This window comes from Phoenix dactylifera, chromosome 1, assembly GCF_009389715.1.
Source record: "Phoenix dactylifera cultivar Barhee BC4 chromosome 1, palm_55x_up_171113_PBpolish2nd_filt_p, whole genome shotgun sequence".
In the NCBI taxonomy this organism is placed as follows: Eukaryota; Viridiplantae; Streptophyta; class Magnoliopsida; order Arecales; family Arecaceae; genus Phoenix; species Phoenix dactylifera.
Window position 1 is genome coordinate 4,910,009 of NC_052392.1, and position 17,164 is coordinate 4,927,172.

A 17,164-nucleotide genomic window follows, 5' to 3' on the forward strand; every position below is an offset into this window, starting at 1 on the left:
AATAATAATAATTAAATTAAGGACAACGATAGCAATAGTAATAAGAATATTACTTTATTATTTTTTGAAAAATAGAAGTAGAGATTATCTACTTTTAATTTTAGAAATAATAAAAATATTTTTGAGAAATAAAGTAGCAGCACCAAATTTATCTTGATTTATACATTTTTTAAAAATAAAAGCATTGCCAGGTAGAGCTTTCTGATATTTTATTAGAAATCTCATCTGATCGGCCAACTTCACTTTGTTTACTATTTGACCTATTCCGTATGGTCGGAGTGACGCTCATTTGGTTCCCATGATTTTGGTGACGGGTGCTGAATTTGGTACAGCGTACCTCCAAATTAATAAAAAGAGAAGCAAAGATCAGAGCCATCCCCACTAAGATCAAGAGGCATCTAGCTATATTCTGCACTACAGTGTACCGCTCATTGGAGCTGAGCGTAATAGACCGGTCACTAGAACATTTAACAACCCATCAAAGGTGCGAGTTAAGTCTGATATGAATATTCCTGCAAGAATCGGGATCTATATACCTACCCAATCTGAAATCTTCTAAAGCCTCATCCAAATCCCTGTATGTGCTGGCCTGTGAGCACATTAACTAGAATGGAGAAAAAAAATAATCAAAAATTTTCTCTCCTACAAAAATCGAGCGATAAGAATTATTCTTAAATGAACTGCCTAATCTACGAATTCGATTACACAAACAATCTAGGATGACCTAAAAACATGTTTCGTCAACGGCCTCATCACCGCCGCTTGCCCTCTCCTCAAAACCCTAAACTGGCACAGAATCTAGAATATATGTTTCTCTGGTAAATGTAGAAATATATGTAATCTGAATATATTTATTATGATCTGTGAACACATATTACGATTTGTGTTTGAGGTAATTGTCATCCCAATTTCGTCCAGCAGCAGCGTCCAGATCAAAAATCTTTAAACCTAGCATGACACGGCTCAAATTGATTGGATCAAGCTTCGACTCAAATTTTGAGGCTTGGCTCAGACCAACACCCAATCCAACCACCTGCATGGACCCACGGTCCTCAAGTCTAATAATTAGCTACACTGCTCGCATCTACGCGCTGTGGAGTGAAGGATGGTCCCCTGATCCAAGTCTAGTAACTTTAAGAGGAAAGTGACAACTATTAGAACCCAAAACCAAACACAAAATCCAACAGTCGCCATCAATGACATAAGCTTAACTTATCCCATACCCATATAATCGTTTCCCGAGCGCATCTCCCCGTTTCCCACACATTGCAATGAAAGGAATAGAAACCTTTCCAACGTTTCGTTCGGTTCCCGTTTCCCCAGCCAAGGAATAAAATGATGGTTACTCATTAGTGAAAGCGTTTAATTACGTAATCTAATGCGTCTAAATACCGCCCCCAAACATGTCACGTGGTCGACGTCCTTTTCTCATCAAGAGACGAAGTAAATCCGGACTTAAGTACCAGCTAATTAATTTTTTTTGCATTAATTAATAATGCTTAACCACCTAGCTGGCACCGTTTACATCCCAAACGGCTCTTCTTAACGGAAGAAAGACGGCGTTTACTTCAAAAAAAAAAATTCTTAAAAGGGCCTGAAATTACCAAACTAACATTAATCTCGCTTTTTTCAGAACCATAGAGACTGGGGATTACAGCAGTAATTCCACTGATAAAGGAAAAAAAAAGGGAAAATATACAACTCATTTAGTGGGTTTATCTGGGGATAACGGAAGAGAGACGGCGTCGATTACCTGGAGGAGACGGGGTGAAGGGTACGGGCGAGGCCGTTAATGGCGCCGTAGCTACGGGAGCTGAAGCCCAAGCAACCGAGAAGCCCCTGGCGGTAGGGCAGGAACGTCTTCCGCCGCATCTCCTCCGCCTGCGCCCGGTTCGCCGTGTAGTGACGCTCGTGCGGCGACGGCGTCGGGCCCCTCCGCCGCCCCAACCCGTTCACCGACTTCGCCGCCGTCCTCTTCGAAGACCGGCCGGTCGCCGGCGGCGGGTTCTTTGATTTCGTCTTGTCCTCGCCCGAGACTGCGGTGGCCGGCGGAGGGTTGTTGGAAGAAGAGCCGGTGGCGGAGAAAGGTCTGGATTTTTCTTTGGATTGGGAGAAAGAGATCGTGTGCCAGAACTTCTCTAGGGTGTGGCCTCTCTCTCTTCCCTCGCTCCTGCTTCTGTAAAGGAGATCTTTGAGGAAGATCCACTTCTTGGAGGTTCTTCCGGAGGAGGAGGAGGAGGACGTGGAGGAGGAGCGGGAGGACGAAGCCGAGACGGAGGGAGTGGCCGCCTCCGCCTCGAGCTGCTTCGGATCTGAATCCGGATCTAGATCTTTGGCTCTCTCTTCTCGTTCTTCGACCTCCATTTGCCAATGAAGCGGCGCGTTCCGAAGGGGAGAATGGGATCTCGCCCGCCGGTGGATCGATCGGCTCCGGAGCTTCAGATCTCGGCCCCTGGGGGCCATTTCCGGCCGGCGACAGTCAGATTTGTCGTCATCGTCTTCTTCTTCGTTGAGATCGAAGAGCGGGGCAAGGACCTGGGGCCGCTGGAGGTGGGAGGAGAGCTTCATGGGCCGGATCTGGCCGTTGAGGAAGAGCTCGTCGGCGGAGGTCATGGATCCAGGGGCAGATGCGGCGGAGGATGGGAAGCGGGCGGAGAATTCAAACTCGAAGGAGTTGCCGACGGACGCGTCAGGGAAGTCGAAGGAGGGGGAGCCGCCGGCGGAGGTTGCGGCTGGAGAGGAAAGGACGTAGTGCATGGGGCTGGTGGGGGCGCTGAAGAAGTAACAGCCGGAGACGCCGCCGCGGCCGGGACTAGAGGGGGCGCTGACGTAGGGGGTGGAGCAGGCGCTGTCAATGTCGTCGGGGGGGTCGAAGTGGGGTTCCCCATGGCCGGGGTTTTGGAGGTCGGAGCTCGGCGGATCGCCATTGCTAGGGTTTTGGAGCTCCATTCTCACTCCAACAGTCTAACTCTATTTCTCTTTCTCGCTCTAGAGACTATGAAGACAGAGAGGGAGAGGACGGACGCGGAGGGCGCCGGCTTCTTGTTGGACACGCAATTGTGGCGGAAGCCGGGGATGGAGTTTATAAGAGAGGAAGAGGGGTGGTTCTATATACACCCCCCCTATTGCTCAGGACACCCCCAAAAATTAAAAAAAAATTAAATACTCTCTACACCCCCCATTTGCTAAGGACACCCCTAAAAAATTAAAAATTCCTAAATTACCCCCCACCCTTCCCACCCCCTCACCTAAATTGCTCTCTACACCCCCAAACCCCCCCCACCCCGCTCTTCCCCTCCAAAACACCCGCCGGCGGAGGAGGAGGGGGGAGGCGGAGGAGGAGGACGGGGAGGCGGGGGGAGGCGGAGGGGGAGGTGGGGGATGGGGAGGAGGAGGAAGGAGGACGGGGAGGTGGGGGAAGAGGAGTGAGAGGAGGTGGCGGAGGAGGAGGGGGGAGGCGGAGGAGGAGGACGGGGAGGTGGAGGGGAGGTGGAGGGGAGGAGGGGGGGAGGTGGGGGATGGGGAGGAGGAGGAAGGAGGACGGGGAGGTGGGGGATGGGGAGGAGGAGGAAGCGGGCGCAGGGGGGAGGGGGGAGGAAGACGAGGCGGAGGGGTGATGGGGGAGGCGGAGGAGGAGGAGGAGGAGGCGGAGGAGGAGGACGGGGAGGTGGGGGATGGGGAGGAGGAGGAGGAGGGGGAGGGGTGATGGGGGAGGCGGGGAATCAGGAGGGATAGGAGGGGGGAGGCGGAGGAGGAGGACGGGGAGGTGGGGGGATGGGGAGGAGGAGGAAGCGGGCGCAGGGGGGAGGGGGGGAGGAAGAGGAGGAGGAGGGGTGATGGGGGAGGCGGAGGAGGAGGAGGAGGCGGCAGTGAGGAGGAGGGGGAGGGGAGGAGGCGGCAGTGAGGCGGAGGAGGAGGAGGAGGAGGCGGCAGTGAGGAGGAAGGGGGGTGTACTGAGAAAATTTCAAGGGCAATATGGTAATTACACTAAAGGTTAGTTTGGGTATTTTTTTTTTGGTTTTTGGGGGGTGTCCTTAGCAATAGGGGGGGTGTATATAGAACCACCCGAGAGGAAGAGGTGAGAGAGAGAGATCTCGAAACGCTTTTTGGGTTAATAGCCTTAGATTTGCATTAATTATCAAAACAGCCACTAAAGATTTGTTTATTATCTTATGAAAAAGGTGCATATACTTTGCAGATGAGCCCTTCACTATTTTATTATTCATTATAGCCACTTTACTTGGTACCAAAAAAGATCAAGTTTGAAACAGGGAAAAGTATAGGTAGTGGTACGTAGGCTACGAAGAATATAAATTTAAGATCATATTCGTGACGAGGACTGACACGACGGTGGCCTCAACGTCAGCTGACGTGGCTAAGTTGCCGTCCCGAGACCAGATTCTCGAACGGATCCGCTGCGCGACCTCTCAGTTCATTCGCCGTTCCACGCTGGACACGTCGCCGTGTATTTCGATTCTCTCCAGGGTCGAGAAGCCTCGCGAACGTCGGAAGCAACCGATGCGAGGCCGTTAATGCCGTCGTTCGGGCAACCGCCGCGTGACAAGTGGCTGCGGTGGGACCACGCTGTCCTGTTGCCGTCCGATTTAGATCGTACAGTGGATCTTCGCCATATCCTATCGGAAAGGACAGTTGTAATCATTCAGTCCGATTTAGGCCTCCGAGGCCAGGATCCTTCCGCTACTTCTATGCAAACCGGCGCTCTCAGCTCGCGCATAGAATCTTCCATGCGTTTACAGATCTGCCACCGTTAACGGATTCAATGGATCTGCCCTTACTTCAGCTTCTCTGACTGTTATATATATATATATATATATATATATATATATATATATATATATATATATATATATGGTCTTTTCTTTGGTCATTGTTTATGTTATCTTATTTTGAGTTCTCATATTAAGTCAGAAAATGTTACATTACAACGACATAACTAAAAAGAATAGGTTGCTTTTTATCATTGTTCTACTTTTGTTTTTATTTTTTATTATATGATATTAAAGTATTGATCATCAATTCACATTGTTTTGACCTATGAAAAACTACTCAAATGCTAGAGTCAAAGACTATACAAAAAAAATGGTTATTGTATTTTTCTTTCGTGTGATGTATATTTGTTTTGTGAGTAATGGTTTTCAACAAGTGCTTAGACAACATTATAAAACATTATCAAGGCTCTTCATCAGTTACAGATATAGTTTATTTTGCAGTATCTAATATATAATAAATAGATCCATAATGGCTATTATTTAATCAAGCATGTCATTATGATAGGTATTGCGATAATTTTATTATTTTATCTAGCCAAAGATATTTTTATATTTTATTGGATAGAAATGATTTATAGAGAATGACCTATGTACTAGGAAGTCTCCTGGTGAAGGTGAGATTGAACTCTAGATTATTTTAACATAATTACCAAAAATTTTATTGAAGCATTAAGTCGTTAGCTTTTATTTTAACCAAGTTTAAGATCAAGCTTAACTCACAAAAGCTTAAATATAGCTCAAGTTAAATAAATTAGGCTTGATTCGACAAAATAATCTCAAAATTAATTTCGAGTCGAGACAAAAATCAATTTGATTTTGTCAAGCTCTACTCGATAAAACTCTAACACATTTATATGATATCATAGAAGATAGACCATTGGATTAAGATTTCAAGCATGGTATCAATCAGCATACTTTTAATTATTTCAATCAGTGACCAAACTAGATTGTAGTTTGAATTCTTTCGAACTTGATTCAAGATTATCAAATTTCATTTATTTAGCGCTGTGTCGAGCTCTCTTCGAAATTACCTACAAATTGAACTCGGAATAGTGGTAAATAAATGTGGCCTCGGAGTTTAAGATCCAAAATTAATTCCAACTCCGAAGTTCTTCCGATTCCCGCATAAATGATACTATGCGTGCACTTGTACTTTCTTTCCATCCACTGGAAAAGACGGGCATCCCCACGCGAAGCCCGAAGAACTTTCGGCATTCCCAAAACGGGCCGGTCGGGATCGGGGGCATTTTGGGAAGAAAAAAAGGACAGAGAGAGAGAGGGAAGAACGTGGGAAGGAGTTGGGTTCCCCAGGCCGGCCCGGAGGCAGCAGCATATGATGCTGACCTTTTGTGCTCGTTTTTCCAAGCAGTGCAACCTCCCCTCCACCACCTATAGATCCTCTCACACTAATTTATTAATTATTAAGCATACACCTCAACCTTACTCAAAATAAAGAAAAAATTGTTCAGGGATTAACATAACAAATCCATAACACTATATGCTCCTTGTTTAATCTAATTTAAGTAATAGTAGGGTGCTAGGGGTTGTGGACTTGTAGATTTCAGTGCAGGATTCATGAATTACTTAGTTGAATAGGCATAGACCTAGGCAGTATAATTGACATGGGAACCATGTTGGCTTATATCTATGCATTAATAAAATTTTGTAGCAAGGTTATCCTCACTGCACTTTATTTTATTTTATGGCATATATTGTGGTCCAATAATTGATGTAAGAGAACATTAGTTTTAGACATCATATGTAGATAAGGAGGGAGAGTCATAAGCATGACACAATGTTTTGAGATAGATTTATCGAGCCTAGGTGAGGAAAATGAAGAGCTAAGTTTTAACGAACTTGGCCTCGAGCATTGTTCATATCCTTATCACAGATGTTAATACTTTGTAAGCTTCCTTGACCTACCGATGCGACGTGTTAGCACGCTGATAAGTACATACAAGATGTGGACCGCATCATCGATGAAATAAGTTAATGTTACCATGAGTAGGTGACCAACAATTATCGCATAACGAATTGTACCATATACCAATAAGGACTTTGTGATTCATTCTGAAAACAATATCGAAGGCATGCCAAGTTCCATGTTAATACAGAAATGCTTATTGGAATTATCCAAACTAGTAAATTCCTAAGTGCAATGCATTTGATGAATTGATGCGATTCCATCATATTTCTTACCATGAGACCATTGTAAATCACTTGTAAATTGATAGATTCAATCATCATTTCATTGAAATGTGCCTCTCAATGCATGGCTCACAACCATGCTGAATTGTCACCATCACGCATGGCAACATATGCCTTCTAAGCATTACAATAATTGAAGGTCTCTGAAGGTGCCAGCTAGCTTGTAGGTGAGAACTCTTGATTGTTGTACCAGAGAATTAAGATCAAGTCTCACCTCCATTAGAATCAAGGACAAGTAGGAGTAACAGGGGAGGACTCACCCTTGGTGTAGCCCAAAATGACATGTGGGACTCTACCATCCAAAGAGTGTACAAGTTTGTGGACATACCTGAAATCCTCTGCTTTTGTACCATATGATGACAGATTGAGGTCCCCACAAAATTGAAGGACAATTTGATACAAGGGATTTAGTGTCATTGAGGGTGGGGGAGCCTGATGTCCAGAGTAACACCTAAAAAAAATTTAATATAATCTAACTTCACATGTCAGGATCTATTAGTTTATTGATATCCTTGGGGAAGTCGAGGGGCAAACACAAGAACAGGGACAGAAATATAGTTTATGTAAGGTTAGAGACAAAATATTTGTTCAATGGTGAGGGAATGCTGAGTTCTAAGTCAGGACTGCCGAGTGGATTGGATCAGCAATGCCTAGAGACTCAGAATAGCCAAGTCCAATCCAATCCATTGTGACTCCTCTGTTTACTTCTGTTGAAAATTAAATTTTAGCATGAGATCAAGAGTAGAAAATATATTTCACTTATGGCAGTTTTGTTGGAGAGTAAAACACCATGCTTGCCTTCATGGACCATAAGTGGTCATAAAACTACTGGGAGACAAGAAACTTCATGAGTGGTCCACATAAACCTTCGACTGTAGACTCTGTTTAATGGAAACAACTAGAGTCACCAAAAGAAAATACCAAAGAAGTGGTTACAAAAAAAATTGAGAACCGCAAAAATATCTGTTAAGCTGAGAATTTCTTCCCTTTGAGATTCACAAATGAACAGAAAATGTGAAAGACGAAGTAACATGACATGTTTTAAACAAACTAAATCATTTTCCAAGAGAAAACAAATTTAATTATTGCCTGCACTTTGGACAAAAGTTCTTTGAACTTTTAAAATAGAACTGCAACTCTCATATTTTTAAATGCAAAATCTCAATAAAATTGCAATCTCTTTTTTTCTTTTGCCTGGAAATTCTCTAGAACAGAAGTCTTTTTGTCCTATCACAATGTATAGAGCAGTTTGATGTTGACACAGGGCAAAAGAGATCGGCTAAGAACAACGTAATTAGAATAGTCAAAATATATGGGCACCATATTTTGATTGGAAGAAAGAAAGAAATATATATATCTTAAGTGGGTAACTTACAGTTGAGTGGAAACATAGGCATGCTACAATTGAACTTGTATCATAAAATCAGCAACTACTTCATCAACCAAGGAGTTTAATATCCCCATCCCCATCTCTACTCCAGCTTCAAATGTTTCAATTTCAAAGTCAACCCACCTTCCCAAGTGATTACTCATGTCTCTCTCAACAAGCTCATCCACCATCCACTCTCCCATGCTCCTCCACCCTGATATCTCCCTGTATAGTTCTTCTGTCAAATCCTTCATGACAACTGCCATTCCTTTAGCCCACATCCGATATCCAGCATGGAAGTAGCGACTACATTTCAAATCCAAGCACTCATTCACACAATCAAATAACATTTTCCTTCTCATCCTGAAGTCCCTTTCCTCTCCTTCCTGTGCAGTCAGGCTTCCACCGGTTTCCAACTTGTCGAAAAGAAGCGGATCAAGGATCCCACTGTCATGGTCCATTTGACACAAATCTAAGTTCTTAAACAGAGATTTCGTGTTGCTTAATATCTCTCTCACATATTCCTGTTCCTGATTGCATGCATTTGTATGGGCCGTCCTGCTGATTTCTGTGGACGATGAGGAGATTGAGTCAGATAATTCCATTTCAGCTTCCACTGAAGGAGTTTTGTTGAAGCAATTCAAATCAACAATATGTTGAGCCTGAATTGATGAATCATGCATCTTGCTTCCTGGAAAAAGAAGCATCATTTCATAATATGCCAAACATCAAACTAAAGGATCAAGTAACATTCTAAATTGTCTGCTTAATTTTTACCATTTGAACTTTCCCAGCTCTCTGATGAGCTGCAACTTTCATTTGAAAAAGGAGCTTCGAAAATGGAAATAGGACTCTGATGTTGATGCTCCGGCACCTTTCGGTCCTCACTGCTGCTGCTACATTCCATCCTTTCTGCCTCCTGATAACAGAAATGGTGCCATCAGAAGTTGTCAGTCAGCCAAGCCATTCATCAACCCAGTAAAAGTAACAAGAAATAATCTTTACTCTAAAAATCGTCCTAAACAAGTGATGGAGTAAAAATATTTGATAGACATGACATGCTAGAGGAGACAATGGTTAAATCCAACAGATCTATGGCTTGAGAATCAAACAAAGAAATATATGACTAATAGATGCAGTATTGCATCTTCAAAAATTATCATTAGCAACGTTGCGGGCATCCAGAACTTTCAAGTTGTAAAAAACCACTAGCATAAGTTTGAAACATGGTGAAAAAAAGGACAGCTAAGGCAGATAAAGTAAAAAATTCTGAATATAAACAAATCAATTGTGCCAAGAGAAAATGTTTGGCTGAACAGGAAGTATTTTTAATAGGTCTATAGATATACAGAACTATATGCTAGCTAGCATGAATGAACTATGCACGAGGGAAGCAGACAGTCAAACTACACCAGATTCAGTTTAGTAATCGAACAGATTGGCATGAACAAACATGGTGTATGTTCCTGCTGAAAGACTAAAGTAACTAGAACTGTTCTAAGCTCTTTGGTTCAATATAGTCTTAAAGTCTCAAAACATATGACATGAAAAGTTAAATGTGCACCCACTAATTAGTATCTATAGTCAGCAGACCTAAGATTTATTATGCTAGAGAACAAGCTGTCATTTTGCAGTTCAATGAAATGATTTTTCATTCTCAAATCTTATGCCTCACATTTGATACTAATTGTCTTGCAACAACAACAACAATATAAATGGGAGTCCTTCAACATTTCATTCTTTTTCATCCTTTGTTTTAGCCACTCTAATCGAAGGTTTGGTGTTCCAATTTTGATTTTGGAACATGAAAGGTAAAGAAATTTGGTTCTACTTGACTGTGGAACAAATCCTTGATAACATTTCATCTGCACACGCAATGTCTGCTTCACATTCTTTTAAGATATCTTCTTCATCTTCTCAGATAAGCTTGCCTACTGCATGCATATGCAGAAGAGCCACCTACATTGATAGATTTGTTGTCATGAAATTTAAGGTGCAGCGAATGGACTGTTGTTCGGCCATCTTGGACTTACTATCCATCTAAGACCTCTATGATCATACTGCCTAGAAAAAACTGCCCTCTTCCAAGTAATCAAAATCACCATCAGCTTGGCTACCTACTTTATGGAATCTGTAATAGACGTTAGAAGCAAAGATATTTAATTACGCTGTTGACCATTCCCACTGCTTTCCTAGTTATGCTCCTCATGCCATTATGAGCAAAATAAAATTTATTGTTCCTTTTGTCATATGCTATTCAACTTGCATGCTCCCTGTGGTTAAGATATTTGGTATTGAAAGTGTTACTTCAGCTTGAGGACAAACCAAGCCATCACTCGTCTCTGTATTTCAAGCAACTTGCTTACAGAAGGAATAAATAGGATTCATCTGCATAATTTTCAATGGTACACAATCCTTAGTTCGAGGTTAATGTTGATAGAGGACAATATAATAATCACGACAATCTTCCTTTTAAGTTTTTCGGACATCTAAGTAATGAGTGATTAAACTTGAACTTTTCATTACGATGCACATGCATAGCCTTTTTGTTTTATGTTAACATTAATTTGATCTCGTCTCCTGGGACGATCATGTAATCTAGGAAACTCCTTACAGTAGTGCAAATCAATAAACTTGATTTGAAGTCGTTTCCTGAGTTTCAGTATTAATCTCAATTTGTAATCTGACTATCAAAATCTTACTCCCTAAAAACACATCAAGAAGGTTTTCTCATATTTCCTCATTTTTGGATCACATGTAGGCATACCAGAATACAAAACAAGGCTTGATTACCTTAGCCACATCAACCCCATAAACATCCCAAATTCCTATAACAGTTCTAGGATGATAGCAACAGGTGAAAACTATGCACTTTGTATGTTTTTATACGTGCTATGTTTCTATTTCCCTTTCCTACGTAATTACCTATATACATTATGATAGTAGTATGATATGTTTTGAGTATGCCGAAGTTACTTTGATCAAATATGCAAGTGCAGTGGAATCATCTATCATAGTTCTTGTTCCACAATTGATCAAATTATCCATGATAAATTGAATAAAAAGTTACTGAATCAATGTTCAAAAGTGTTGACTGTATTGATAAACTAAAAACAATAGTGCTTTACAGGATTATGCCACAATTATATTGTTATATATCCAAACATCATTAGACCCAAAATTTGTTCATTCGCTAACCATCAAACCCACAAAATCTATGCAGGTGTAAAATCCAGTGACTGGTTCTCGTGTAAGCTGCATGGTAATGGTACAAATGTGGAAAGTGACCACATAAGGGAGTCCCTTGAGATGCCAGGTGGAGTAGCTTAAATTGACTTACATATTGCATAATAACATCCAGTAAATATTATAAACAATAACCTGTAGAAAAACAAGATACAAGCTTTGACATTTTACCTGGAGCCAGCTTTTTCAATGTTATCTCAAAATTTGTTCGCTTACAACATGTACTTCTCTGAATTCAAAAGTAACTTTTCAAAAATTAATCTCACTATTTTAATGTGATTATCCTTATTAATTTCACCCTCAGTTCTTCAATCAACCGTACAGTTGGCTTTCTAATGATTTCCTACTTTCCTCATTGACACTTCAATTTATATGCTTGCTTGTTTGCCATTACCAATTTTAGCTTTCCCTTTCATTTCTTAGGTTTGGTCCAAATTTCCATTCAATTTGAAACTAATTGGTCTTTCCATCCTAAATATTCAAAGAAAAACGGTTGATTTTTCATGCTCTCCCCGGTGGTTAGCAAGATTAGAGGATGTCTGCATTAGTGGTCAAAAGAAGCTCTCACTTATATCAGATTCAAGTGCATCTGTCACACAACACATCTTATATTACAAAAATCTGAGACATGCTATCATTATTTCTTTGCGACACTAAAAGAGAAGTAATCAGTAAAAATGGCATGCATTTCTGAGTGAACATAAAAAATGAGATCCTTAGAGGGTTTGAAGGACAGATATATAATTGACCTGAGTGAGGGCATGCATCTAGACTTTGTGTTTTATTTTGTTACAAGCCTATATCAGTAACTTAAAAGGTCTTCCTAAATTAAATATATAAATTTATTTTAATCTTACAGTGATATATCAAAATAAATTTGCAGACATCCAAATGACCTACTAAGATCAAGTGCCAGCTGCATTATATATTATCTGTCTGCTTCTTGTTAGTATAGTTTTTACCTATTTGAACAATGCAATAGTAATTTTGTGCTCAAACAACTACAGGAAAGGGTTTAGGAAAAGCAAAGCATTAAAGCCATCATAAATAAGTATAAATAAGGGCAACATACCAACATATGATGGCTCATATTCAACATCTGATCAATAGGTAACGAGAAGCTAGACTCCATGACTTCACCCGGTTCATCTTTACAAGAACTGACAAAAGGATCCCTTTCACGTTCCATAGGTGCAATTTCTTGGATATCAACTGCAGATACTGAATCTTGCGAAACAGGTGCAGCAGCTGTGATATTACCTCTGACTAATCTACGGTAGGGTGAGTCAGCTCCAGATGTTAATTCTCTCAACTTCTGTTCCAAAAGAAGGCCCAAAAATTCCCCTCCTATCACATCCGATCTGAGAGATGATAGGTTTCTGTTGTCTGAATCGAAAACATTCTTTTCACAATCAGTATCAAAACAGTGCTCATTATGCTTGTCTTCTTTTTCCACCACATTAGTAGAGAACTGAGATCCAGGCAATGGTTTTATCATGGGGGAGGTAAATGTAAAGGATACAACATCTGTACCATTTCTTCTTTTATCCCCACTCCATCTTGGCTGTTCATCCATCACCACGGTATGCTGAACATGCTTTACATGCCTATCCACTAAAACACCATCAGAAGCCTCAGAAGAGGAGCCCCGCTCTATCAATCTTTTCTTGCGAGGCAAGTTCTTGCTATCTGATGACAACACTTTCTCTGTGTGGTCAGGAGTGACTAAACCTTCCTTCTTGAATCCGATTCGGGTGTTTCCTGAAAGCTTATTCACAATCTTGTTCTTTCCAGAAGAAGCATCTCTGGAAAGAACTTTTCTTCCCTGCTGGTCAGAAACCGATGGTTTTGAAGATAACTTGTGTTTACTTGCCAGGCAGTTCTGCTTCTGATAATTTTGCCTGAGCACACAGGAAACATTGGTTGCTGCCCTTTTCTGCAGGTTATTCTTTGGGTTACTTGGTTGACTTTTTAATAGTTTGTTTGATTTACATTTATTATCGTCCATATGCACTGATGCACTCCTATTGCTCATGCTTAAACCGTCCCTTCTCCGGACATTCACCTTAGCCTGAACCGCAAGCGAGATAGATTTTCCCTTACTTTTTGCACCAGCTGGATTGGTTTCAGCTGTACTTGGAGAGGGCCTATAAACAATAGTTTCATCTGAACCAATGCAACTTGTGCTCACAGGTTGTCCTCTAAGAGACCTTATGACAGCTGATTCAACAGATCTTCTGGACGATTCTGCAAGCTTTGTTGTCCTCTGAGAAGCTGTCATTATCTCTTGTGAATCGCGAGCTTTTATAGGATTTGGAAGTGACACCAAAGACTGAAATCTACACTTTGTACCTGTCTGAACCTCAGGCTCAAGAATCTTTGCTGCTGCTTCCATGATACGAGCTGCATCCTTTGCTGAGATGAAACCAGGATTTTTTGTCGGCGACAGTAACTTGTGGCATGTAATTGGGACAGATTTTGCTAATCTGGGAGGCAATGCTTCTGTTTGGAACCTCTCAACTGGGCTGCTTGGCATCTTTTGGGACCTCAATCCCACAGGTTTCCTTGAATAGGCCTCAGATCTCTTAATCGCATGATTGAATTGATCATTGATGTAGAACTCGGGACCTCTTCGCTGACTATGGTTATCTTGAAGGGATCGCGAGTCATGTAAGGGGGTGGAATAGGGTACGGAAGCGCCTGATATGGGCATGGAATCCAAACCCATAAGCCTTGCTACCACTCCTGGGGCCCTAGTCGCATTTCCTTCTTCATCAGTCACTGAAGAAGTACAACTATGGTCACTGCTTCCCCTTGCACTTGATACTCCAATCATCTCATCCTCATCAATCTGGTAAATTAATCAGGTAAAATTAGCAAAGCTAGGATACAGCTGGTACAAAAGACATATAAATCTCACCAGGCGAAGCTGTGAGGTTGATGTATTATCATCAATTTTCTTCCCTTGTATCACCCCTTCTGTAGAGAAAACAAAAGGACAGTGTGAGATGTAATTTTCCCATGAGAGAAAAAAATGAACTTTCTCGCTCAGTATATCTTTCTGAACCAAAGAAAGCAGACTTACCAGACGAAGCACTTCCATTGGAGAACAATTTCTTCTTCGGCTTCCTATTCCAATCAAACAAGTTAAAGAAAGCACTCGAACCTCCCTTTTCTGCCCCCATTTTCTCACTCTAAGATCAACAACAGCCACTGCTACGTTACTAATTACAATAAACCAGCTGCACAAAAAAAAAAAAAAAATCAATTTGCCATACCATCGGCACCTCTCAAATACAGATGAATTAAACACAGCTAGCTGATCATATATGAATTATATACGAATTCAGATTCCTCAAAGCGACTAATTTCGGGGGAAAAAGTAATGGTTGTCAAAAAAAAAAAAAGTTTTTTAACGAAAAATAAAATGCTGACAAATAGATAAAATCCAGTGAGACGTATGATGGAACAGCACAAAAAAAACCCTCAAATGGAACCCAATTTAACTTCGCGTTGAAACGCCTCAATCAATACCCAGATCATTCAATACCATTATATAGAATCCTCCATAAAGGCAATAACAAAAAGCATTTTGACCAACTGAAGGAACAAAACTAGCTTAACTGCATCGAATCAACCCACATTCCACCCAGATTTCCCCAAAGCCCTAACCTCCAAGCACCCAAACTAGATAATCAGAAGCGACAAGACCAAATCGAACTGATCCCTACACACTCAGTTGCAACGAAGAAACTCAAACCCTAAAAAAGAAGAGGGGGAGAGAGAGAGAGGGCTCACGGCGTCTGAGATGATGCGAGCGCTTCCGCAATCACCGTTCTCACCTCCAATGCAGCTCCTACGAGACGATTTCGGTTCGCCTTGGTGCCAAAGCTAGGGTTAGGGTTTCAGTAGAGGAGAGCCGAGGAAGGAGCCACGAAGGCAAAAGAAAAAGAAAGAAGCGTGACGGCCGAAGCCATTAATGGCGCTCAGAGAGAGAGAGAGAGTAATAAATTTTAAAAACTCAGGATTGTATGACTCGCCGAATTACGCTGATAGTTAGAATAACGGAAGGGTGATAAGGGGGAAGAATTGAGGAAGGTGGGATTTCAAATTCCGAATAGTGACGTATTAGACGTTTGGGATGATCAAACAAAAAGGTGGTCCAACTTAAGTGTTAGGAACGACTAAGATATACCTTGGGACCCGTACATGCTATTTGTCCCATGCATCCACCATGACGGTGGGATAGGAGAAACATGATATTGCTACTGTAATTCAGAACTAGCTATCCATTGTCCCGGCGTTCACCTCCGACAAACATCCCAATAATTTAGGAGACAGGAGCAGCTGATTTTATTGACTCCAAGATCACATGTAAGCTTAAAATGGTTGGGGAGTGGAGGTTTTAAAACTTCTCACAAAAGAGTTGTTAATTTTTTACACGATTGTTGCACTTGCTGTACTTTTTATGAGTTGTACCTCAAGTTATCTTCCACCAAGCTTAGAAAAATAGTGAATGTAACTTGCATGATTTATTGGATCCATGCTACATGACGTATGTTTAGTTTTCACTTTACAACTATTTTCGCCGGGCCAAATTCATGCACAATATGCGCTTGAATTAGATGGAATGCTTGAGATCAAATACTTCCAAAATTACTTTTATAAACTAGTTGTTGTATCTATAAAAATTCGGATGGGCATAATATTTGGGTAGTTATACAGAATTCAAAATTTTAAATAATATCTTTCGACTAGTTTTTTGAATGGGCTCTTAGATTATAACAAATGGTCTTAGGGCTATTCTGATTTATGGCTTATATAGACTAAAAAATATGGCCATACAAATTTATGAAGGTTGATTTACGCCGATCGTGATGCTTGTAGTTAGATTTGAATAAATTTAAATTTTTAATTAATAAAAATAAAATATATATTTAATCTCATATTAATTATTAAATCGATAAATTTTAAGTCTTCACAGGTTTTAGACTACAAGCTACCTAGAATTGTAGGTGGTTCCATTTATTTGGGTGGATGAGAGCAGAAGGCGTAAGTGTCGACAGGGGCAGAAAATCAAATCAGTGGTTAGACGGCATGAATGTGGGAATGTGGAGAAGGACGGGGAGAAGCACCAAACCGGAGAACCTTTTTGGCTTTTCTCGCTGCAAAGGCAGTCACAAAGAGGTCAAATCATAGAGCTTCACATGCCACATGTCGCAAGCTGCAGCGGACTGATATCTACGTCACGAAGAACTGCTAATTGTTTTAAGCAAAAAAAAAAGAACTGCTAATTGTTTCACTGCATCAGCTTGGTGGTTGCCAGATGGAAATCTCTTAAATTATTCTCCTGCTCACTTGCTTGGCACATGATACTTGCTTATTCTTTAAACCCTAATGGATGTGTGAGATCTCTGACTGTGGCTTAAAATATGTAATGTTTATGGCCCAGCTGTTATTGATTGCTTAATATTATGTCTGTGTGCTCTTGGAGTCAAATGAATTAAGTGTGCTTGGGCAGGAAGCTTCTGCAGGTAAATATATTGAGTTC

At 41.2% G+C, this 17,164-nt stretch overlaps 2 protein-coding genes across 4 annotated transcripts; both read right to left on the bottom strand.

The window, feature by feature from the left end:
* Window positions 1-1,581: 1,581 nt before the first annotated feature.
* On the bottom strand, window positions 1,582-3,068 carry LOC120110186. The gene has a single exon (XM_039124485.1). The coding sequence runs from the start codon at window positions 2,947-2,949 to the stop codon at window positions 1,750-1,752; it is 1,200 nt and encodes a 399-aa protein (XP_038980413.1). The 5' UTR covers window positions 2,950-3,068; the 3' UTR covers window positions 1,582-1,749.
* A 5,254-nt stretch (window positions 3,069-8,322) lies between these two features.
* Window positions 8,323-15,764, bottom strand: LOC103712440. Of its 3 annotated transcripts, none has more exons than XM_008798963.4 (6): window positions 15,412-15,764; window positions 14,699-14,855; window positions 14,534-14,592; window positions 12,686-14,464; window positions 9,145-9,286; window positions 8,323-8,935 (listed from the first exon to the last, which is right to left on the bottom strand). In XM_008798963.4, the coding sequence occupies exons 2-6, from the start codon at window positions 14,796-14,798 to the stop codon at window positions 8,397-8,399; spliced, it is 2,619 nt and encodes an 872-aa protein (XP_008797185.2). In that variant the 5' UTR covers window positions 14,799-14,855; window positions 15,412-15,764; the 3' UTR covers window positions 8,323-8,396. The 3 variants fall into 3 exon arrangements, with proteins under 3 accessions (XP_008797185.2, XP_038980424.1, XP_008797182.2); XM_039124496.1 differs by having other exon boundaries at window positions 8,323-9,058; window positions 15,456-15,762; XM_008798960.4 differs by having other exon boundaries at window positions 8,323-9,058; window positions 15,412-15,761.
* Window positions 15,765-17,164: the final 1,400 nt, after the last annotated feature.